The sequence below is a fragment of the Ochotona curzoniae genome, unplaced genomic scaffold, assembly GCF_017591425.1.
Source record: "Ochotona curzoniae isolate NIBS_2020 unplaced genomic scaffold, NIBS_Ocur_1.0 contig_605, whole genome shotgun sequence".
Lineage (NCBI taxonomy): Eukaryota > Metazoa > Chordata > Mammalia > Lagomorpha > Ochotonidae > Ochotona > Ochotona curzoniae.
In genome coordinates this window covers 2,204,710-2,228,365 of record NW_024466491.1, presented here as the reverse complement: position 1 = coordinate 2,228,365, position 23,656 = coordinate 2,204,710, and the positions used below count along the sequence as shown (strand labels likewise).

At 66.4% G+C, this 23,656-nt stretch overlaps 3 protein-coding genes across 3 annotated transcripts; 1 reads left to right on the top strand and 2 right to left on the bottom strand.

Annotated features, from left to right (window-relative positions):
• Nucleotides 1-1,541: 1,541 nt before the first annotated feature.
• Nucleotides 1,542-9,265, bottom strand: MKNK2 (MAPK interacting serine/threonine kinase 2). The gene is made up of 14 exons (XM_040990540.1): nucleotides 9,152-9,265; nucleotides 8,116-8,251; nucleotides 6,841-6,928; nucleotides 6,656-6,757; nucleotides 6,478-6,575; nucleotides 5,278-5,357; nucleotides 5,077-5,150; nucleotides 4,885-4,989; nucleotides 4,515-4,570; nucleotides 4,203-4,298; nucleotides 3,629-3,823; nucleotides 3,017-3,181; nucleotides 2,877-2,920; nucleotides 1,542-2,792 (listed from the first exon to the last, which is right to left on the bottom strand). The coding sequence occupies exons 2-14, from the start codon at nucleotides 8,167-8,169 to the stop codon at nucleotides 2,549-2,551; spliced, it is 1,401 nt and encodes a 466-aa protein (XP_040846474.1). The 5' UTR covers nucleotides 8,170-8,251; nucleotides 9,152-9,265; the 3' UTR covers nucleotides 1,542-2,548.
• Nucleotides 9,266-13,292: 4,027 nt separating this feature from the next.
• MOB3A (MOB kinase activator 3A) lies at nucleotides 13,293-21,177 on the bottom strand. The gene is made up of 5 exons (XM_040990541.1): nucleotides 21,117-21,177; nucleotides 17,912-18,011; nucleotides 15,151-15,619; nucleotides 14,561-14,763; nucleotides 13,293-14,039 (listed from the first exon to the last, which is right to left on the bottom strand). Exons 3-5 carry the CDS (start codon nucleotides 15,569-15,571, stop codon nucleotides 14,010-14,012), a joined length of 654 nt encoding a protein of 217 aa, XP_040846475.1. The 5' UTR covers nucleotides 15,572-15,619; nucleotides 17,912-18,011; nucleotides 21,117-21,177; the 3' UTR covers nucleotides 13,293-14,009.
• A 389-nt stretch (nucleotides 21,178-21,566) lies between these two features.
• Nucleotides 21,567-23,279, top strand: IZUMO4 (IZUMO family member 4). Its single transcript, XM_040990544.1, has 7 exons — nucleotides 21,567-21,783; nucleotides 22,268-22,348; nucleotides 22,444-22,515; nucleotides 22,704-22,730; nucleotides 22,823-22,898; nucleotides 23,002-23,049; nucleotides 23,149-23,279. The coding sequence occupies exons 1-7, from the start codon at nucleotides 21,570-21,572 to the stop codon at nucleotides 23,165-23,167; spliced, it is 537 nt and encodes a 178-aa protein (XP_040846478.1). The 5' UTR covers nucleotides 21,567-21,569; the 3' UTR covers nucleotides 23,168-23,279.
• The last annotated feature ends 377 nt before the right edge of the window (nucleotides 23,280-23,656 follow it).

The window sequence follows — 23,656 nt, the reverse complement described above, 5'->3', positions numbered from 1 at the left end:
ATCACCTCTTCTGGTTCTAGAATGTTCCCAGCAGCCGTCCTGGTCCCTGCTTTTCCCCTTCCTCTCCCAGTGGATCTGGCAATGCTGCACCGCCCCCTCCCTGAAGCTCCACCTGCCATCCCACACTGCGGCCTGAGATCCGGCCCAGCCAGTGCAGAGGGGAGGCGGGGAGAGGGGTGGGACCGGGCACGGGAAGCCACAGAACAAGGCCCGGAGCCACTGCCCAGGACAGCCTGTCCCTGGCACACCGCGGAGGGCAGCCAGCGGTCAGCGACCTGGGACGGCACCGCCTGGGCATGCGGCCGGCCTGGGTCCTGTTTGTGTGTGAACACATGCACACGCACAGCCAGCCTGGGGGTGGGGAGAGCCAGGCGAGGCAGAGCTGCTCTGTTCCATCACCCGCACACCCACCTGGCACGCGCAGGGGAGAGGGTGGCCAGCTGCATGGAGGCACTGCACTGGGGGTGCGCCCCACGTGGGGTGAGGCCACAGAATCCCCCAGGATGCTGTGAGCAGAGCCTCCAGGGTCAGGGGTGTGGACAACCCCCAGCAGTGAGAACCCCCTTGTCCCGTAGTCTAGCTTCGCTCTGAGTTGGGCAGAGGGGCCCAGAAATGGGATTTTGGGGTGCTGGGCAGGAGGCCACCAAGCAGCTGACTAGGACCAGGGGTTTCTTGGTGAAGGGCTGGGTCAGAAGGGGACCACCTGCTTGGGCTGAGCTCAGACTTAGGTACCCAGAAAGGCCTGGTATGGGCTGGGCTGTGGTGGGCCGGGGCACAGGGGACCTGGGCCTGCCCGTGTACCCTCCCCGCCCTGCAGCAAGCGAGAACTGCCTGCACCCCTTTCTAGCATCCAGTGGGGCCCTGGCCCCTCCCGGAACAAGTGCCACCAGGAATTTGGCCAACTCTCTGGCCAGGGTCACTCCCAAACTACCATGCGGGGGAGGCTGGGAAGGGGCTGGCCAGAGGGGGAAATGACCCATGGGCTTGTACAGAAGACAGACCCACATGCCAGGGCACAGGCATACCGTGGGAGACTCAGGCACACAGTGTGTGTGGGATCCACGGGACAGGACCCATGTTGCAATGCAATGGGTCAAGCACTTACCTGAACGCCATGGTGGACATGGGTTCGTGTCCAGGCAGCTCCACTTCCCATCCAGCTCCCTGCCTGTTGTGGCCTGGGAAAGCAGAGGAGGACGGCCCAAAGCCTTGGGACCCTGCACCCTGCCTGCAACTGTTTAGGGAGTGACCCTCCTGTGGACGCCCCTCTGTCTACCTTCCAAATAAACAAATCTTAGCGAGAGAGAAGCAGGACTTCCTTTAACCCTAAGGGTGATGGAATGTTCTAGCACACACACACACACACACACAAACATACGCCACCTTGCACCTTCTCACTATTTCTCCAATACCCTCCTGACCACACTGGGACCCCAAGGAGCCAGAACTATGGTCCAGTGCCCCACGCCCCCACACTGCGACCGTGGGGAGGGTCCGGACCCCAAGGGTCACCCCTGCCCCCCGCCCGGAGGAAGGTGCCGCAGGTTTTCATGATTTTTATTAAATCTTACAAAACAGAATACAAAACCCTGGCGCACGCGCTGCTGCTGGCCGGCTCAGCGTGGTAAAGTGCTTGGGTCCCGCGCTGCCGCCCGATCCCCTGCCCACCTCGGGTGTGTGTGGGGGGGTCTTTGGAAAGGCCCGGCTGGCGGCAGCGCCCACGGCTGCCAGGCTTGGGGGGCAGGGAGGGAGGCGCAGGGCCCGGGTCGGCGACCAGCCCCCTGCCCGCCCCCGGACATTCAAGTATTGGAGAAGAGGGACACGAAGCCGACTCATGTTTTGTTGGTTTTTTTTTGTTTTGTAGAAAAACTAACTAAACACGGCGGGCGGGGCCGGGGCTCCGCGGAAGCACGGCTTTGCATAGATGTCGTGGCCGGAGGGAGCGGCGTGCGGGTGCCACCCAGGCCGGGGGGCTGTGCAGGGCAGCGCAGGGCAGGACACGGCCGTGTCAGCCTGAGCCCTGAGGGTGGGCACTCAGGCCCCCGTGGTGGCTGACCGCGACCATCCGGCCCCTGGCTGGGGAGGAAGCTGAGAAGCAGGCCCTGGCGGGGCCGGGGGCAGGTGGGCAGCTGGGTGTGTCCCCCAAGGTCAGCTGCAGCTTGAGGTCAGGATCCAAGCAAGCCCCGATTGTCAACTTTCCAGGGGACAAGGCGGGCAGCCAGGGGGGCGCGCTGCCCCTGCCCAGGCTCCTGGGCATCCCCGAAACCCTGAGGCCCCCGCTCTGGGGACGAGGCCGGACATGGGTCCGAGCCCAGCGCGGCCACAGGGCCCTTCACAGTACAGTGGGTGGGGCAGGGGTGCACCTGCCCGGCCCCGTGCCCTTGGCCCTGTGGCCAGAAAGGAAAATAAAACAGGGAGGGGGCTGGGCGGCGAGGGGAGGGGGTAGATGGATTAAAAGGGGGAACCAACAGCAAAAAACCTCTAACTCCCACCCAAGGCGAGCCCGGGTGCAGGGGCAGTCTATATACAGGATGTGGAGGGCGTGCAGTCACCCGCGGTCACCCACGAGGACCACGGGGGAGGCAGCCGGGCTGGCCCTCTGCCGCCGCTGGGCCAGCTTGGACTCGGAGGGCGGGGACAGCTGCAGGCAGCGTGAGGTAGCTCGGATGAGGACCGGCGGGGCCTGGCCCGCAGCCTCTTCGCTGGCCGCGTCCTCCTCGCGCTGGGCCAGCTGCCGGTTCACGGCGATGGCCTCGGCTGCGAAGGACGTGAGGTCTTTGGCACAGCTGTTCCTGGGGGAGTGGGGGGGGGGGCGGACGCTCACACAGGGTCCTGGGGACACCCCTCCCATCCCCTTCCCAACAGGCCAGCCTCACCTTTGCAGGACCCTGGGCGTGGGCAGCGTGTTGTCCGGGGCACACTGCAAGGAGAACGGAGATAGCTAGTGGCTCCCCCCCGCCTGTTCCCCGCCAGGACCAGCTCTCAGAGCTATCGGGCCCCACGCCTGCAGCCTTACCCCCTGCACCCAGGGGTGCTGCAGGACTTGGGCGGCACTCAACCGCTGCTTGGCATCACGCACGAGCAGCCTGGAGATGAGGTCTTTGGCGGCGAAGGAGATGTGGGCCCAGTCCTTGTCCGGGAACTCGTACTTGCCCTCCTGGATGCTCTCAAACAGCATGTTCTGGGAGGCAAAAGGAGGGTAGGGCTGGGGACGAGGGCTGCACCGGGCAAGCCCGGGGCCTCTCCTACCTCCAGCTTGGGGCATCAGACCAAACAAGTGGGCAGGTGCACAGCATGGGGCAGTGCTGGGCCAGGCAGGACAGGAGGGGTGCACGGGGTGGGCATAACCTGGCATAGCAGGTAGAACAGGGCCGGAGCAGGGCACAGAACCTGACCAGGCCTGGCATGGTGTGGCTGGGCCGGGCAGGAGGGGTGCACAGGGCCTAGGTAGGGCCTGGCATGGCATGGATGGGCTGGGCAGGGCCTGGCTGGGCAGGAGGGGTGCACGGGGCCTGGTAGGGCCTGGCATGGCGTAGATGGGCTGGGCAGGAGGGGTGTACGGGGCCTGGTAGGGTCTGGCCTGGCCTGGCTGGGCAGGGCAGGGGGCTGCACGGGTCACGCCGGGTACCTGGCAGGCAGGGCAGGCCTCGCCGCGGTCCCAGCCGCAGTCGCTGCCACAGCGGCCCACGAAGGGCGGGTAGCCGCTGAGCAGGATGTACAGGATGACGCCCAGGCTCCACAGGTCGCAGCGCTTGTCGTAGATGCTGGCTTCCTCGCTGAAGGCCTCCACCACCTCGGGGGCCATGTACTCGGCCGAGCCGCACTGCGGGGCGACAGGCGGGATCAGCTCAGGCTGCCCGGTGCGACGGAGCCCCGCCCCAGGCCCGTCAATCATTGGCCAGAGCCCCGCCCTGACCCGTCAATCAGCGGTCAGAGCCCCGCCCCTGGCTCACCCACCAATTAGCAACCAGAACCCCGCCCCTGGCCCGCCAACCAGGGACCTGAGCACCGCCCCCGGCCCACCCACCAATCAGCAATCGAGCTCCAGCCCCGCCCATCAGAACCAGGAGCTGCCCGCGCCCCGCCCCCGCCCGCCCGTCCAGCCAATCAGCTGCTGTTGCCAGGCGGAAGCGCGCCTGCCCTGGCAGAACCAGCCCGGGCACCTGGAGGTGACGCCATGGCAGGTGCCCCCAAGTCCTCACCGGGGTGAGCAGCTCGGGGGTGGAGATGGGCGAGCAGTCCCCGTTGAGTTTGATGCCGCTGCCCAGGTCGAAGTCGCAGATCTTCACGGGGGAGACCTGGGGGTGCAGGGTGCTGAGTGGGGAGCCCTCCGCAGCCCACACTGGGGTGGGCAGGGGCAGGTGGCAGGGTCAGTGGGCAGGGGAGGGCACGGGTGGGTAGGGGCAGGTGGCAGGGTCAGTGGGCAGGGGAGGCCAGGTGGGCAGACGGGCAGGTGGGCAAGGACGGGCAGAGGGCAGATGGGCAGGGATGGCCTGGGGCAGGGGGCGGCTGACCTGGTTGGGGTGCTCACACAGGATGTTCTCGGGCTTTAAGTCCCGGTGGGCAATGCCTGAGGACCAGAAGCGGGCAGGGTTAGGAGTGGGCAGGGTTAAAGGCGGACAGGGTTGGGGCGGGCAGGGTTGGGGGCGGGCAGGGTTGGGGGCAGGCAGGGTTAGGGGCGTGCAGGGATGGGGTGGGCAGGGTTAGAGGCAGGCAGGGATGGGGCGGGCAGGGTTAGGGTCGGGCAGGGATGGGTCGGGCAGGGTTGGGGTGGGCAGGGTTAGAGGCAGGCTGGGATAGGGCGGGCAGGGTTAGAGGCGGGCAGGGATAGGGCTGGAAGGGATGGGGGAGGGCGGGCGCCCAGGGGTGTGAGGCGGGCGGCACCTTTGTTGTGCAGGAAGTCCAGGGCGCTGGCCACGTCCTGCACCACCACGCTGGCCTCGAGCTCGTTGAAGTGCCGGCGCTGGTGGATGTGGCTCAGGATGGAGCCTGGGGGGAGACGGGCTGTCAGCTGGCAGGCGTGGACCAGGGTGCACCGCCCCGCCAACGCCCCGGCAGCACAGCCCCCCCACACACCTCCCCGCATCTTCTCAAACACCAGGTAGAAGCGGTCCTCTTCCTCGAAGAACTCTATCAGCTCCAGAACGTTCCTGCGGGGGCAGAGGAGCCAGTGCTGCCGGCGGGCCTCAGCCTGGCCCCGGCACCCACAGGGCTGGGTGTCATCCACAGGGGTAGGGCCTCTTCCTGGCCCCTGGCACCCATGGGGTGGGGACCCACCTGTGCCCCTGGCATTGGTACAGCATCTCCACCTCCCGGAAGACCCTGCTCCGGATGTGGCCCGGCTGTTTCTCAATGATCTGCAGGGCGAGGGTGCACTCTGGTCAGAGCTCGGCCACCCGGCCTCAGCCTGCAGGCTGTCCCACAGGAATGTGCTGGAAGCTGGAGCGGGCAGCTCCAGGGGAGGGGCAGCATGGGGCACCAGCACCCCTGGGCCCCTCCCACACCCAAGTCAGGTGACCAGGGCAGGCTCCCCGGCCGCCCTCCTGACCAGGGCAGCCGCAGCCCTCTGCCCCCACGTGACCCAGGAACAAGGGAGGCCTCGTGGCACCTGGCGGCCAGCCGTGGGGCCCCATGGCAGGCCATCCCACACCCTGCCTCTGGCTGCAAGCCAGTCCTAGGCACACGTCAGGTCCCACTCCAGGCCCTGGGACCCACAGTCTGTCAAACTGACCCTGAGCCACTTCCTGCCCACCCCAGCCCGTGGACCTGGGTCGGGGGCGTCCTGGCACCCACCTACGTGCACCAAGGGGGCAAAAAGAGCCTGCTGACTGCCCCAGGCCCGGCTGGGGTTGGCTTCCCCACCTGGGTGCCCTGTCTGCCGCTCAGGCCTGCCCCTGGCTCCCAGCTGGGGACTGCGTGCCCCTACCAGCTTCTCCTTCAGCCGCTGCAGCTCAGCCCTCCTGGGTCCCGTTCCTCCCCAGCCACCTGTGCCCATCCTGGACCCTAGCCCAACCCACGCCAGGTCATGGTGCCGAGGTGACCAGATGGTCCACAGGCACGGACTTCCCAGCCTGGTTCCCCACTTGTTAAACAAGTACAGGAAGCACGGGCAGTGCCGAGGAGGGCCCCGCTGGCTTGAGCATGCCACCCTCCGGGAGCCTGCTGGCATGGCCAAGGGAGCATCTGGCATTCCTCCCCCGGCTGGCTGCCCGTGACCCCACCCAGCCCAGGATCCGGATGTGGGTCACAAGGGGAGGCTGGAAGGTTCTTGGAACACAAGATTCACCTGCCAGGCCCTGCGAGGTCACGAGGCCCACAGGCCCATCTGGCTCTGCGACAGCTCAAAGACATGGCACTGGCCAAAGCGGCCCCCGACCCAAGCCTCGGCCCTTGGTGAGAAGAGCTGGGGGGCAGCTGGGCCCACCCGGGTGCCCTGAGTGACCACCTGGAACCCCCGCCACCCCCTGCTGGGCTCACCTTGACCGCGTACTCCTGGCCGGTAATGACGTTGACACAGGACTGCACGCGGGCGTGGGCGCCCTCCCCCAGCACGTCCTCCTGCAGCTGGTAGACGTCTGTGTGGCAACGGGGGACAGTGAAGGGCCTGAGCGCCCACACGGCCCCCCACATCGCCCCCACCTGCCGCCCAGCTCACCTTCGAACCTCCCGGAGAAGCTGTCGGTCGCACGGCCCCGCTTCTTCTTCTTACTCCTCTTCTTGGCGTCCGGGATGTCGATGGGCTGGCTGGTAGGCATGCCTGGCCCGGACAGAAGCAGGTCAGCAGGCCTTCCCCTGCCACTGCCCGCCCTGGCCCCCGACACCCCGGCCCCGGGCACTCACCAGGGCGGGTCTCGTGCTGCGGGCTGTGGTCAGAGTCCCCAAGATGGGCCTTGTCTAGAGAGAAGGCCAGCTCGAAAGGGTCCTGGGCCTGCGGAGGAGAGCGGGCTCAGGCCCAGGGGTGCGCAGCACCGGGCTGGCAGGTGCCATACACCCCGGGGACCCAGCAGAGCTAACTGCCACCTCTCCTCACCAGGAGACACTGGGTTATGTCTGGGGGTGCTACTGGCGGGAAGGAGGGGGTGAGGCAAGGCACGCTGCCCCCACTTCTCGGCACCTGGCACAGCCTCAGCCGTGGAGAAGGCGTCAGCCCAGCCCAGCCTGGCCCACAGCATCCACGGCTCTCAGGGCTGCAGTGTGACTCTGCCTGCAGGACAACCCTGACCCTGCACCTCCGGCCCCAGGGAGAGGCTGGACACCCTGCCGTGTCTGGCCTCAGCTTGCTCATCCACAGAATGGGCACAGCCTCCAGGCAGCTGGAGGATCAAAGGCACGGGGGCAGTAGGCAGGGTGAGTCACCAGGCGGGGTACTCTTTCCCACGGCCTCCTGGGCCATCCCGGCGGCTCAGCCCTGACTGAGGGACCAATGGGCATGGCCTCCTGTCCCCCACCTGCCTGTGGGCATCTGGTGTGCTCTGTTCTGACCCCCACCACCCCTGCCTGTGTCCACAGCTCTGCAGTGCCCTCTGGCTGCCTGGGCCGCCTGCTCAGCCCACTGCAGGCAGGCCCTATCGCTCAGCAGACCTAGCTAGTGGGGCTGGGGTGGGGAGTGCGTCCACCGGGCACCAGTGGGACAGGAGTCTGGGCCATAAGCCTGCAGGTTGCTCAGGCCCCCAGACCCCTCCAGGCAGGTTCTAGGCAAGCAGAGTTTGGACAAGACACAAAACCAGGCAGCCCTGGGCGGGTGTGCAGGAGAGCAGGGACCCACAGGCCAGAGAAGAGAGCTGGAGCAGCCAGCCGGGGCAGCCGGGAGGCAAGGCCAACATGCTGTGCATGCCAGCCTGTCAGAGTCCTTGCCCACTGCACACGCCAATGCCGGCTGGCCTGGGTCTCCAGACTGCCTGGACAGGTCACATCGGGAGATGCCGGAAAGACCCTAAAGGGCCCCATGGCAGAAGGGGTCCCCGGCAAGGAACCCAGCCTGGCAGAAGTGGCCCGGACGCACACCGGCAGCTTGCCGTGCCCCAATGTGGCTACCTGCCCAGACCTACTGCAGGGTGGCCATAGTGAGGGGGCCCGCAGGACAGGACACATAAGGCAAGGGTGGCCAGCACTTACCTGTCCCCCCGTCGGCCATGACTGAGGCGGAAGGCAGCTACCCCGAGCGATCATGGGGCCTCGCAGGGATCCAAGGGGCCGCCAGGGCGGGTGTGAGCTTCAGGCCTCAGCGGTCACCACCTCCAAGTCAGAAGGGCTGAGACACACGGACGGACGGGCAGAGCCCGGAGCTGAGCACCTGCCGTCCGGGCCACCACACCCCAGCTTCCCACCCTGAGCGGGGGGGGGGGGCCCGTGCTGGATCTGGCAGTCAGCAGGCATTATCCCCGCTCACCTCCCGGAGCTCCAGCTGGCTTTGGTGCCCACCCTGGCTGGGTGCCCTGACACCAGCCACCCCACAGGGGTTCCCACCCTGAAGGGAAAGGGGCCTCCAGGCGCGCGCTCTGGGTGCTGGGCAGCTGGGGCAGCGGTAGGGCAGGGCTACTGCAGGCTTGGGGTGCTGGCGTACACACACACACACACACACACACACACACACACACTGCCTCCTCCACCGGGCAACAGGTCCCGGTTGGTCGGAGCAAGCCAGGGGCCGCCATTACATAAGCCATCGGTCGGCGGGGTGGGGCGGCGGGCGGCTGACATCACTGCGTCCCCTGGGCCAGGCCCCAAGGGGAGGGGGGTGCCCTGCCCAGCACCTGCCCTCCCAACCCCCCACCCCCGGACCCGCTCAGCCGAGACCAGGCTGTCTGTGCGCTTAGAAACTTCCCGCCCCGACAGGAAATGGCACTTGAGCCTTGGGGTGTCTGCTGGGAGGGGGGTTGGGGAGCCCTGAACGCGCTGCCCCATGGCTCAGCCCCCCCTTCCCCGTCCCCACAGCAGGTGGACACAAGGGGCTCCCGACCCCACGGAGGGGGCTGCAGGTCACCACACACACACACACACACACACACCTGCTGGACGCCCCCCGCCCTCCGCTGCTGCTGCGGTTTGCAGGAGACCCCCCTCCCCACGGACACACAGCAGCCGCGTTCCCCACCGCCCCCCACCCCCCCACGGGGTCCGCGGCCACCCCAGGCCCCGAGCCGGGCCTCACCTTCAAGGAACGGAGGAAGCCGTGGAGCTGGCACCATCTTCTATCCGGGCCCCGCCAGCGGGGACGGCGGGCCCGGGAGGCGGCCCGGGGGCGGGGGGCGGCCGGGGAGCAGACCTGGACAGCCGGGGCAGCAGACAAAGGGGGCTTCGGTGAGCGGCGGCGGCGGCGGAGCGGGGCCTAGGGCGCGACCCGACCGGGGTTCCCGCTGGGCCCCATCCGCACCCCGGGGTGCCCAGCCGCCGCCGTCGGGGGGGGCCGAGGAATCCGGGGTGTGCTCACCGGGGTCGGGCTCGGGTCGGACCCCGCTCCTCCGCGGACCGCGCGGGGAACAGCACCGCCGCCACCGCGGATCCCCCCGCCGTCCGCCTGGGCCGCCACCGCCGAGAGGAGCCGGGCGCGCCGCCGCCGCCGCCGCTTTTATAGGCCTGGCCCCGCCCCCCGCCGCGGACACGCCCCCCGCCGCCAGAGGGGGCGGAGCCGCAGGGGCCGCGCGCGTCTGCGCAGTGAGGCGCACAGCCCGCCTCGCGGGGCTCCCCTCCCCCCGCCAGCCGAGCGCGCCTGCGCAGTGAGGTGCACGCCCCTCCTCCGATTCGGGGGGCGCCCCCTGCGCGTTCTCACTCGGAGCCGCTGGCTGTCGAGGGGGTCCCCGGTGGGTGCGTCTCCTGCAGCCCCGTGGGAGAGTTGCGGGGGGCTGCAAGAGGCGGCAGGGACTGTGGCCCGAGCAGGGGTTCCTCCTGCACCCCCTTTTTCCACCAGTCGCCCACGACCAGGGACTCATCCTTCTATAGAACTTTTCGACTGTACATCCACTTTAGCTGTCACATGCTCTTTCCACTCCCAGCAGCCTCTGCTCACTGGCTGCCCCCCAAGGCATCAGGGGCTGGTAGTGGGCATCTTGCCCTGGGGCACCCCCTGAGGCAGCCCAGCTGGCCAGCTGTGCTGTGGCCAGGGTACTTGGCCACACCGGGTAGAGAGGGCCAGTGAGTGAGGACACAGGGGTGTCCCTTGCATGGCCAGTGCCCAGAGAGGGGGCTGCTGCAGCCTGCTGCTGCGTGGCGGGAGCCGACACTAGGGCAGGGTGCAGAGGGCTGACAGCACCCCAAGGTTGTGCGAGATTTCTGCACCCAATGGGCTGAGCATACAAGTGGATCTGACATGCCTGCCTGCTGCGTGTGAGAGCTTAACAAACCAGCCCCCTCCGGCCAGCGTCGGCAGCTGCCCCGTGTGCACACCCCTGCGGATGCATCCCACTGACGGGACAGCTGGGAGGACCCTGCAGAGGGACCCGAGCTGTGACCCAGGAGGGACAGGCTGGACAGGCAAGTGCTCCCAACGGCCAAAGGCAGCCATTCCAGTCTGTGTCATGGATGGCCTGGTTATGAAGTGTCACCACGCCACACACACACACACACAGACACCTGCTCTCCCTATATTCCTGGGGATCTGTGGGTGGAGGGGATGGGATCCTTGCCGTGCAGGCCCTGGCTGTTGCCCCTCCTGTTCCCTGGTTCTTTCTGGGATGTGGTCTGTGCTGAGCCATGGAAGTGACCCCTGCTGGACAGAAAGGACCTGGGACAAGGATGGCCCCTGGAGGACCCCTAGCAAGACAGCCAGCCTGGGAGAAGGGCTGTCCGAACCAGGAGAGGCTCGGGGCAGCACTGACCCCGACACCCGACAAACAGGAAGCAGGGTGGGGCCCCAGCAGCCAGGCCAGCGGCCAGCATCAACTCCTGCCCCTGCCCTCCCTCACCTTCCTCCCCCCCAGCCTTCGTGCGTGCACACACACACACACAGTCTCTGGGGTTCCAGCATCAGAGCCTACCCTGAGTGGGACGCACAAGTGGGGTGACATGGGGACGTGGCCAGCCTCACCCCAAGGCTCCTGGGACCCTTGTCCACCCTCGCCTCTGGGGGAGGTTTCAAGGTGGCCCAGCGGGGTCCTGGCCCTGGGTCACCCTTCCCAGCATCTGGCTGGGTTCCTCAGGGGCTCCATAATCCAGCAGGTGCCCAGTCCTGGCTCTGTGGGTATTTGGGGCGTGAATCAGAGGTTGGAAGATCTCTCAAATAAAAGGAAAACAAAACATTAAAAAAATAAATTATTCTGAGTGTGTCTCTCCCACATAGAAAGTGAAAGTTGGGGGTGCCGGTGCAGGGGTATGGGCTCGCATGCACAGCGAGCGGGGGCCATGGGCAGTTGCTCTAGGGGTGGACGTGGGAGTGGAGGCCGTGTCACCCGGCCACACTGCCCGGGCATCTGATGCAAGTGGCCGTAAGTGTCCCTTTCCTGCCGGCTGACTCATTCACAGCGCCCGGTTCCAGGCGCTCAGCAGTTCTCCCAGGGCCTAGCTGGGGGTGTGGCCATGTCCAGCTCCCCACCCCATCCCAGCCCTGTCAGTCACCACAGGGCCCCAGTCCCAGTCCCACCCCTGGAGGCCAGGGCAGGGGCATGTGAATGGGCAAGGCTGGCCAAAGGTTGCAGTTCTGCTCCAGTGACCACGGATCATGTCACCCCCTGGCCTCGGTGGGTGTCCCAGGGGCAGGAGTGGGGGTGCAGGGTCATCCTGGAGCCCTGGTCACCCCTGACCTCGGTGGGTGTCCCAGGGGCAGGAGTGGGGGTGCAGGGTCATCCTGGAGCCCTGGTCACCCCTGACCTCGGTGGGTGTCCCAGGGACAGGAGTGGGGGTGCAGGGTCATCCCGGAGCCATGGTCCACCCCCTGACCTCGGTGGGTGTCCCAGGGGCAGGAGTGGGGGTGCAGGGTCATCGCAGAGCCCTGGTCACCCCTGTCCTTGGTGGGTGTCCCAGGGGCAGGAGTGGGGGTGCAGGGTCATCCCGGAGTCCGAGCACGGAGGTCGGACAGCTCTGGAACACACGGCCAGCAGGTATCCTGCTGCCCTGCCGCACCTGGGGTCAGCCCAGGGAAGACCCCTGACCCACACCAGGCCACCTCCTCTGCCTCAGGGACGGCGCCTGCGCACTAGCCGGAGGACTGGCGGGCGGAGACCCGTTGGCTTGGCAACGAGTTTGCGTCATCGAGCCTGGCGCCTGGCGCCCAGCCCCAGGGTGAGGGCAGAGGCGGGGCCCGACACACCGACCGCCAATCAGACCTGGGGACGGGCTGGATGAGGCTGTTGTCGCGGTTGTGGTGGGGCGGGGAGCCGCGCCTCTCTTAAAGGGACCGCGCGTTGCTGCCAGCCGTGGGGTCCCCCGGGCCTTGCTGGCTGGCCCTGAGGTCGGGGTCACGGGCCGGTCGGACGCCACCCTTGCTCTTCGGCCAGGCCGCGGGCGTCCAGGTCACCCCGTATCCCACCCTGGGCTGCTCAGACCCGGGCAGCCCAAGAAGGTTCCAGCAACGTGCAGGCCACTGGCTGAGCCACCCCACTTCCCGGGCTGGACTTGGGGGGCCAGCAGAGGGCCTGGGAGCGCGGGGATAGGGCTGTGCGGGCGGAGCAGGCCAAGGCCTTCTGCTGGCCGGATGCCCCAGAAGGTTCCAGAAGCCGTAGCCACACCCGGGGAGGGGGCAGGCGGGGTGCTCCCAGCCCATCATGTCCAGGGGCGCGCAGCGGATGCTGCCCTGCGAGGCCACCCTAGACCGGACGCGCCCAACGTGGCTGCCAGGTGTCCGTGCCCTCCAATGGCCCTCGGGGGGGCAGTGCAAGGGACCAAGGGACAGCACTGAGCCACATCCAAGGATGCATGGTGGCCCCTGCTGCTGGCACGGGCGGGAGTGGGCAGTGCCCAGTACCTGTCCCTTCGGCAGCCTGCAGGAAGGAGCTGTACACCTGTGGGCCACGCAAGAACCACACAGACTTGGGTCGGGGGTGCAGACTGTCCCTTCAACTGTGGGCCAAGTGTCCCCTGCCTGGACACCCTCTCACCCGCACCCTGGGGCTCCCCTATTCCACGTCTGCTCCAAAGACGGACCCTGTGGGTCATAGCTGGCTTCCCCTGCTGGCCCCCATGCTGGCCCAAGAGCCCACCCGGCATGTTGTGCCCCACTGAGCAGGGCCTAGGGCCCCGTCACTACCCCACCCCAGCTCCCTGCTTGGGCACTCGGGGAGGCCAGGATGGAGCTCCTGACACCTGCCCAGCTGCGGCCACTGAGACCATGGTGCGGGGATGGAACCAACCCTTGCTTAAAAAAAAGAAAAAATGCATTTATTCTGAGCTGGATGGAACAGTTGGGGGACCACACAAGGACCCCCGCCCTGTCTGTGGGCACCCCTGCCGCTGTCCCAGCTCTCAGTGGGCTCAGGGCCTGGGCCGGCAGGGGCAGGCAGTGCTGCTGGCTCCGGTCACTGGGCCGCAGGTCGAGGTGCCCGGGGCCGGCCCCACCTACGGCGGGGAAGTGGTAACTGCACTCACTGAAGGTGGCAGGAGTGGGGAGAGGGGGCGTCCCCAGCGCCCACAGGTCAGCCGAGGCCTGCCCAGGCCAAAGGCCACAGCCAGTCCAGCAGCAGGCAGAGTGGGCACGCAAACCCCGGGCACTTGGGAAGTCCGTGTCCACCCGAGTCACACCGGGGAGCGCCATCTGCTGGCCACAAAACGTTAAAAAGACAGCGTCCAGTGTTGGGCATGAGGTGCCCATCCGGCCCTGCGTAGAGTCTGAACCCCAGACGCAGCCCTGGAGCACGACAAACCTGAGATGGACGAGTGGAATGTTCCGGAGGGATCCGAGGAGAAGCGGGGACCATGGCTGGGTCCGGTCGGTCGTACCACTCGAGGGAGCAGAGGCCCGCGTGGCCCCGAGGCCCAGGGCGACCACGCTGCGTTCACACGGAGTCCGAGGCGCAGCGAAGCGGGCACAACCGGCGTGGGGCGGCGACGGGCGGCGACGGGCGGTGAGCCTTACGCGATGCTCAGTGGCACATCTGGGCAGTCATCTCTTTCTGTGAAGAGGGGGCAAGACGTCACACGGGCAGCCACACGCCTGGGGTCCACAGCAAAGCAGGAGACAGAGACAGGGTGGGGGCACGGGTCTCTCGGGGAGCCCCAGGCTGACAGGAGACACACCGCAGCACACCCCACGGGAAGGGGGTGCAGGTCTGTGGGCGTGACAGGGCTAAAACGTGGCCAGGGCTGCAGGGCGCATGCTGGGAGACTTGTGGAAAGCTGGTTGGCTCGGGAGCACCTGTCCCCACCGCGGCCAATCAGGCACTGTACCTGAAGGCCCAGTGTGGGCAGCGTGGTTGCAGAGGGGGTACAACTGGACTGGGCTGCCTTGGGGTCCCCATGTTCACCCTGGCCATATGGGTCGCCTCACGCGGACCACCAGTGGCCTGCAGGCACCTACTTGCTGCCCTCTGACCTCACAGAGTGGCCAGCTCTGCTGTGGGCCAGCCCGGGCAACGCCCGGCTCTCCTCCCGAGGCCCCGCCCCCCAGGTGCCATCCCTCCCCAGCCCCGCCCACCAGCGGCTCCAGCTCCTTGGGGTCGATGAGGCCGAACTCGCGCACGAAGTAGTAGAAGTGCTTGTAGCAGGTGTTGACGTGCGCCTCGGAGCCCAGGTGAGCGATGCGGTCAAAGTGGTGGATGTACACGTGCACGAAGACACGGAAGAGGCGCGAGAGGATCTTGCGCACAGCCTGCAGGAAGTTCTTGGGGAACGGGGTGCCTGCGGGGGACGGCCATGGTGCACTCAGTAGGGCTGGGGTGAGCTCGCACCCCAGGGGCCCACCTGGCCGGCACCCCGTCCCCGGGATGAAGTAGTGAGCTTGCACCCCAGGGGCCCACCCAGCCAGTATCCTGTCCCTGGGATGAGGTGGTGAGCTCGCACCCCAGGGGTCCACCCAGCCAGCACCCCGTCCCTGGGATGAGGTGGTGAGCTGGCACCCCAGGGGCCCACCCGGCCGGCACCCCGTCCTCAGGATGAGGTGGTGAGCTCGCACCCCAGGGGCCCACCCGGCCGGCACCCCGTCCCCAGGATGAGGTGGCGTGCCTACACCTGTTCAGGGCCCGGCTGTGGCAGCCGTGTGGTCACTCCGCGCATGCGGACACTCACCCACGCTGGTGGGGAAGAGGTCCTCATTGTTGATCTGCGCCTCGATCCAGTCCATGAGCAGGTCCATGTAGCGCGGGGCCGACAGCGCCGTGGGCTTCCGGAAGCGCTGCTCGTCCTGCCAGCGGTACTCGTACTTGGGCCCGCCCGACATGATCGGGCACGACTCCTCGGTGCAGCCGTCGCTGATGGTGCCGTAGATGAGGTTGACGCGGTTGAAGAAGTCCACCACGTGCACGGCCACCCAGTCATTGAGCTCCTCGCCCGGGGGCAGCTTCACGGCCAGCCGCAGGTCCAGGCCAGCGTGCAGCGAGGCCTGTGCACGCTTGTGCAGCTCGAAGCGCTGCGTGCCCGGCTCAAACTTGCGCTTGGGCCGGAAGGTCTTGTCCTTGTTGAAGACCTGCTTCAGGAATGGGCTGGACATCGTGGCGCTGCCCGCCGTGCCTCCACGCCGCAGCGGGCCCAGGCAGAGCTGAAACACACACAGCAGGAGGATGGAGGTCATGCCACTCCCACGTGAGCCCACAAATAGCTCTGAGCGCGGGGGCCTCAGCTGGGGGACTACGGCTGTCATGGTGGTGCAGTGGGTAAAGGGGGCCGCCTTGGACGCCAGCATCCCACAAGAGCGCCAGTTCGTGTCCCCGCTGGAGGCCCCACTTCCCATCCAGCTCCCTGCCTGTGACCTGGGAAAGCAGTGCAGGACGGCCCAAAGCCTTGGGACCCTGCACCCATGTGGGAGACCCAGAAGAGGCTCCTGGTTTTAGACCGGCTCAGCTCCGGCTGTGGTGGCCACTTGGGGAGTGAACAAGCAGATGGAAGATCTTTCTCTCTGCCTTTCAAATAAAAGTAAATACATCTTAACAAAACACACACACACCAACCCCACAGTGCTGCTGGGTCATCACAGTCCCCACAGTCAGCAGGCAGCAGGTGGCCCACACTTTCGTCCTACTCATGGGCAACAGCCTGGGCACAGGACACACCTTGCTGGGGGTGAGGACATGGGGAGGGAGGACACAGCCTCCTGGGGATGAGGGTCTGGGGAAGTAGTGAGGAACTCGGCAAGAGGAAGTGCCCACAAGGGGAAGTCCTGAAGGAGAGGGGGAGGGGAGCCGGGAAGAGCGCCTCCCTTCGTCCTGCTCGCTTCTTTCTTAAAGAATTATTATTATTATTTGAAAGGCAGACTGATATTACCAAGAAACAAGAGCTCTCCCATTCACCGGGCAAGGGCCAGGCCAGCAGCCAGGTCTCGCGCGTGGGCGCAGGGGCCCAAGGATTCGACCCCACCACAGGCGGGGAGCTGGGTGACAGCTGGAACAGTGCCCGTGTGGGCAGGCAGCGCCATGCACGGTGGCTTCCCGTCACACCTCCGACCAGCTCCCTGGGTTTTGCTCCAAGTGCCAGGGAGCACATGTGCTGCTGGGGCTGCAGGGACAGAGGTGGCAGCCAACACCTGGGCTCCACAGCCAGCAACGCAGCAGGCATTGCCCAGGTCTGCTGCCTGGCCAGCCGTGTCTCCCCAAGGCTGAGGCCTTGGACGCTGCCCCCGCCACCACCCACACCCGGAATGCAGTCACACCAAGGAAGCCCAGGACCAGCAGGGCACTGGAAGGAGACAGGGGTGTCAGCTACCCCTGGCTGATACGGACATATTCCTGTCCACCTCCTCAGCCTGGGCACCAACAGGAGGCCAGCCACACGGCCAAGCATGCGATGCACGGAGAGCATGGGGCACCCAGGGACTGGGCCGAGCCTCCGACATGCGTGACAGCCCAGAGGATGCAGGCATGCAGGGTCCCACAGTGTGTCGGGCTCCACAGACGGGAACTGGCCAGGACAGGGGAGTCCATGGGGACAGGACAGGGCTGAATGCCCACAGGGATGGGAAGCAGAACATTCTGGAACTCGACAGAAGAGATGGTCAGGCCCCATCTGAGCTTGGACTCCATCCCTGGGGATGCAAGCCTCAGAGCCCTAGATCCTGAGTCCGGGGATGCACAGGCTGTGGCCTACAAGCCTGACACAGGAGGCGGGTGGGGACTCCGTCTGTCCACCTGCCCGAGGTGGCAGCCTCGGGGAGCTCCAGGTGCCTCCGGCTGCAGAGGGTGTGGGCCAGCTCCCTGTCAACACACCAGATGCCTCCCAACCCCCGGGGACCTGCCTGGTGCAAGGTCAGCAGCCTGGTCCAGCTGGGGGTTGGGGACAGCCCAGGCCAGCTCCTGTGCAGAAAATTCAACTCTCCCAAGTGGGGGGATACCGCAAGGTCCGCCCTCAGCCCTCCCAGCAGCGGAATTCAAGGTCCTTCCCGTGGCAGTTGTGGGGGCTGCCCTGTGATGACAGACTGGGGCCTGCATGGCTGGGGGCAGGGCCGTCAGGGGGCACAGGGCTGTCAGGGGGCACAGGGCCACCAAGGGGTACAGGGTCACCCAGGGCACATACAGGGCTGTCAGGGGGCACAGGGCTGTCAGGGGGCACAGGGCCACCAGGGGGTACAGGGTCACCCGGGGCACACACAGGGCTGTCAGGGGGCACAGGGCTGTCAGGGCGCACAGGGTTGTCAGGGGACACAGGGTTACATGGCCGCTGCTGGCTGACGGACGGGGCTATTGGTAGCCACAGCCCACCCAGCAAACACGGCTCCCCTGGGCTTTCCTTCTCCCCACCCCATGCACCTGGCTGACACCAAGACTGTTCTAGAAACAGGGCAGCGTCACGGGTCTCCTCACGGCCAGGTGGCCATTACTGTTTTGAGATGCCCGCTTACCGTGGCAGGGCTGCCTTCGCTTGGCTCCTCACGATGCCACACAGGCTTGTCCTGGCTCCTGCTGGGTTCCCCACGGCAAGGGAGGCGTGCGCGGAAGCTTCTAGAAGGGTGAGAGAGACGATGACAAACTCCCCAAACACCTCCCTCCCCCCTGGGAAAGCACAGAGCAATACAGTTCCTCTGGGCCGGCTGAGGCACGCCAACGGCCCGCTCGCCCACTTCCTTCCGGCGCCTTCCACATCCTGCCACGGCTTGCGGGCCCCTCCCTGGACTCACATGAGCCGATGGGTCCCTGAGGCTGAGGCCCAGGTCAGACCCTCGATCCGGGTGGGAACTCCCCAGCCTAGGGCGTGCAGCAAGCCCCAGCTCAGATGCCCCGAGCCCCCGTCCATGCCCGGCCTTGGCCAGCTCTCCTCCAGGCTGCACCCCTCACGTCTGCCTGGCCGGAAGGAAGGTGGAGGGGAGGGCACAGCAGGGCCGGCACGGGACCCATTGCACACCTGGTCCTGGGGCTGACTGCTGGCATGGAGTGAGCAGCCCAGACAGAGCAAGTTCCAGCCTCGGGTCCACAGGGGCCCAGGAGGGAGTCCCCTGTGGGCTAAAACTACGCCCAGCAACCACCAAGCCATGGTGGGCATTCTGACATATGTGTACAGATACACAGGAAGGAGGAGAGACAAAGATCTTCCGTCCTGATTCACTCCCCAAGCGGCTGCAATGGCTGAAGCTGAGCTGATTTGAAGCCAGGAGCCAGGAGCTTCTTCCGGGTCTCCCATACAAGTACAGGGTCCCAAGGCTTTGGGCCGTCCTCCACTGCTTTCCCAGGCCACAGGCAGGGAGCTGGGTGGGAAGTGGGGCCGCCAGGATTAGAACCAGTACCCATATGGGATCCCACTAGGCCTTCACACCCAGCCCTCTAAAATATTTCTTAAACTAAAACTGAAAATGCAAGCTCTGTGTCCACGGAATCGTTGGAGGAGGCCATGTGCGGGGGGCAGCAGGGGAGTTGCCAGAGAGTCAGGGCCAACCTGGGGGTCCCCCTCCCCAAGTCATTCCTGCGCCCACTTGGCTCTGGGTGTCCAGCCCAGCAGCCAACATGGCATCCCCTGCTGGCCACTCTAGATTGGAATATGGGCTCTGGCTGCCCACCCTGGCAGGCCATCCCAGGTCAGGGCCCTGCCCAGCCTCTCGGTGCTGGCCGAGAACAGGGGCCTCCTCTTGGGGACCCGGGGCCGCATCCCCTTTCCCTCCCGCTGTCCTCCTGCTCTGAGCCAGGCAAACAGGAACTGAGCTCCTGGGCTTGGGGTTTTGAGAAGAAAACCCCGGCACTCAGGGATGCTGGGGAATTCTTCCAGATGTTGACTGCGTGAGCCCCAGGCAGGCTGGCAGGCTGGGCGGCTGCCAAGAGGACTGCAGGCGCCCTCGAATGGGTGCCAAGGGGAGCGGGAACTGCAGGGCCACCCGAAGCCTGGGTCAGAGCTATCAGGGAAGGGCCCTGTGTGGGAAGCCCACGACGGAGCTGTCGGCTCCCTGGCATCTGCCTGGCCCAGCCCTGGCCGTGGGGGACACTTGGGGAGTGACCTTGGGGGGGGGAATGTCAAAACCTTCTTTTTTCTCTATCATCTAAGTAGATCAAAAGAAGTGTAATTGGACCCAGCGTGGCAGCCTAGTGGCTAAAGTCCTCTCCCTGCATGCACCAGGATTTCATATGGGCTCCAGTACCAGTCCTGGCTGCTCCACTTCCCATCCAGCTCCCTGCCTGTGGCCTGGGAAAGCAGTGGAGGACGGCCCAAAGCCTTGGGACCCTGCACCCACGTGGGAGACCCGGAAGAGGTTCCAGGCTCCTGGCTTTGGATAGGCACAGCTCCGGCTGTTGTACCTGCTAGGGGAGTGAATCAGTAGACGGAATACCTTTCTGATTCTCCTCCTCTCTGTATATCTGACTTTCCAGTAAACCAATACATCTTGACAAAAATAAAATAAACATTATCTGGCCTGCCTCGCAGGACAGGACTGCCCGGCACCATGGGGCAAGGGCCAAGGGCTAACTCCACACCATGTTTCTTTTTGGACAATATATATTCCAGGCAGAGTTGAGAGAGAGACTACGCCACACAGCCGGGGCTGCCACCCTGGACAGCTACGGGCCCGAGGGGTAGGGATTGTGCGGGGAGCAGAAGCAGGCCACAGCTGACCGCACCCACAAATCCCTGGAGGGACCCCTGTTTCCCCGGAAAGGAAGTGTGTGAGAGGGGGAGGAAGTCGAGCTGTAGCTGGCACGTGGGAGCCAAAACCGAGGGCGTCCTGGGGAAAGTGGGACCACAGGTGTTGTCATGTGGCCACCCTGTAAAACGGGGCGCCCTGGAACCCCGTCTCCACCCCCTACCCTGAACTGCAACATGATGATTCTTGCAGGAAGGAGTGAGGTGGCCAGACCCCCCAAGTTGTAAACCCACCCCGGGCTCAGCCTCAGAGGACAAGACAGCCTCATTAAGGACACCCCGCAAGGTGTGTCCCCATGATGGCCCACCACCCCAGCTCCGGCTGGCATCGCAGGGACTCCCCTGCGACATGGAGGGGACAAAGCTGCAAGCTTAGAGGGCTTTAAGCTCACCCAGGAGCTGCGAATGGTTCACCACCCACCCAGAGGGTGGGCAGGGGTCACCCTAGGGCCATCCACCGCTGCCCACTCCAGCCTGACCCTCACGCCTGTCTCCCATCCCTGTGTCCCCAGTCCTCCACCACCCACCCCCTCTCCACTCTCCTGTCTCCCTGTCCTCCGTCCCCCTGTCCCCTATCCTCCGTCCCTCTATCCACTGTCCCCGTCCTGTCTCCCTGTTCACTCCCTCCCCGTCCACTATCCCCGTCCCCCTTCCTCTGTCCCCCTCTCCCCCTGTCCCCCGTTCTCCTGTCCCCCCCCCCGTTCCGCGTCCCACGTCCCCTCTCCCCGTCCCCCTGCTCACCCCTTCCCCTCACCCCTTCCCCCCGCTCTCCCTTCCCCTCTCCCCTGCTCACCCCTTCCCCTCTCCCCGTCCCCCTGCTCACCCCTTCCCCTCTCCCCTGCTCACCCCTTCCCCTCATCCCGTCCCCCTGCTCACCCCTTCCCCTCTCCCCGTCCCCCTGCTCACCCCTTCCCCTCTCCCCGTTCCCCTGCTCACCCCTTCTCTTCACCCCTTCCCCTCTCTCCGTCCCCCGGCCCCCTCACCCTCTGGCCGCCCGGACCGGACGCCTCCCGCGGTGGGACGCCACACTCTCGCCACAAGCCCCGCCCCTGCCGCACCCGGATCTACTTTCCTTAAAGGGCCGGGAGCGTCGGCGCAGGCGCGGGGCGTGTGACGCGCGTTCAAAGTTCCCGGAAACGTACCTCCACCCCCCCACCGGAGGCGGGGCGGGCACCTCGCGCTCCGTTGCGTAGCAACCAGGGCGGCTGTGGGCGGAACCGGCTTCGCCGTCGCCGTTGGAGAGCGGGGGCGGGACCGAGCGCGGCGCGCGTTGCGGGGGGCGGGGCTGTCGCTGGGAGTGACAGGCTCCGTGGGCGGGGCCTGCGGCGGTTGTCCGTTGAGGCGGGGCGGGGCCGCGCCGGTGGGGGCGGGGCCTGCTCGGAGGCGGGCCGGCGATGGCGCCGTTGGTTGGACGGCGGCGGGCGAGGGGGCGGGCCATGGCCTTGCTGCTGTGGCTGGGCCTGACGGCGGGGCTGGCCCGCGGCTGCCTGCACTGCCACGGCAACTTCTCGGACAAGTTCTCCTTCTACCGCAACCACGTGAACCTCAAGTCTTGGTGGGTGGGTGACATCCCCGTGTCGGGGAGGCTGCTCACGGAATGGAGCCAGGACACGATGAAGGAGCTGCACCTGGCCATCCCCGCCGAAATCAGTGGGTGCTGCAGCCTGGGAAGGAGGGTTTGGGCATGGAGCAGCCTGGGACCTGGGATGGGGTGCGGGCATGGGGCAGCCTGGGAGGAAGGGGTGAGGGCATGGGGCAGCCTGGGAAGGAGGGGTGCGGGCATGGAGCAGCCTGGGACCTGGGAGGGGTGCAGGCATGGAGCAGCCTGGGACCTGGGAGGGGTGCAGGCATGGAGCAGCCTGGGACCTGGGATGGGGTGCGGGCATGGAGCAGCCTGGGACCTAGGAGGGGTGAGGGCATGGGGCAGCCTGGGACCTGGGATGGGGTGCGGGCATGGGGCAGCCTGGGAGGAAGGGGTGAGGGCATGGGGCAGCCTGGGAAGGAGGGTGCGGGCATGGGGCAGCCTGGGAAGGAGGGTGCGAGCATGGAGCAGCCTTGGACCTGGGAGGGCTGTGGGCATTGACCAACCTGGGCAGGCCGCTCACCTGCCCTCCTTCTCCCTTTTGCTCCCTAGCGCGGGAGAAGCTGGATGACGTGGCTAGAACCGTGTACCAAAAAATGGATCAACTGTTCCAGGGGAAGATGTATTCCCCAGGTGAGGGCCTGGGGGGCCCCAAGGCGGGGTGTGCCCACTCCGCAGTGCCCGTGGTGGAGGGCCTGACCGCCCTCCCCCTCTTGCTTCCTTTTCAGGTTATTTCCCTAACCAGCTGAGGACCATCTTTCGGGAACAGGTGCGCCAGCTGCAAAACGTCATCATCCAGAGTGCGTGAGGGCAGCTGGGACGGGGACTATGGGGGGGCGCAGGTGACACGAGTGGGAGGACCCAAATCCTGCCCAGGCAGCTCTCTGGGGCCACTCTGGGGCTCCCAGGCTGCACGACCCTGAACCCCAAATGGGTAGGGCCCAGCAGGAACATCATTTCCTGTCTGTTCCCCCCACCCCACCCCCAGGCCGCATAGACTGCCAGCGACACTGTGGTGAGTGGATTGGGCAGCACCGGTGGCCGGCGGGGAGTTGGGCAGCCCCGCGCCTACCCAGGGGTGTCCATGGCCTCCCCGGCACCCTGCAGGCATCTTCCAGTATGACACGATCTCCTGCGGCAACTGCACAGACTCGCATGTCGTCTGCTTCGGCTACAACTGCGAGTAGGGCTCGGGGCTGTGGGGGTGGCAGGGCGTGGGGGTGTGCGGAGGTCCCCACCCGCACCGGGCTGGCTGCGGGTTGCCTGCCAGCTCTCTGTCCGCACAGGTCCTCAGCACAGTGGCAGGCAGCCGTGAAGGGCCTCCTGCTGTACATGTGAGTCCAGGGGGTGTGGGGGAAGTGGCCTGGCTTCAGAGAGGGGACGCCCACCAGGCCACCCAGCCCTCCCTAACTCCAAACCTGCTGTTGTTCTAGAAATAAGTGGCACAAGTAAGTTGTCCTCACACTCAGCGTGCACGCGCGTGCGTGTGCATGCGTGAGCACCCCGGTGGTGAGTAGGTGTGGGCAGTAGGGGCCTCACCCTGGTGAATGGGGGCGGTGAATGAGCCTGGGCTGGGCTGTGGGCAGAGGCCCAGTGGAGGGGCCTCAGGCAGAGCCCAGGCTCTGACCCTGGGCCCTGTGATGTTTCAGAGAGGACACAAGCATGAGGTAACAGACCCCTGGGGGTTGTGGGGGATGCTGGGTTGGGATGCAGGCAGGGCAGGCGGGCCTCTGGGTGGCTGCATGCTGGGCGAGGGTCCCCTGGGATGGGTGATGGCAGGGCAGGTGGGCCTCTTGGTGGGCTGTGGAGCCCATCCCTGGGCGACCCTGCAGCAGGCAAGGCAGGTTTGCACCTGGAACACCCCTGACACTCTCCCTGACCCTGTGCGGTCATCTCTTGAACCATCAACTCCTCGCCTGGGTCACACAGAAACATCCCAGC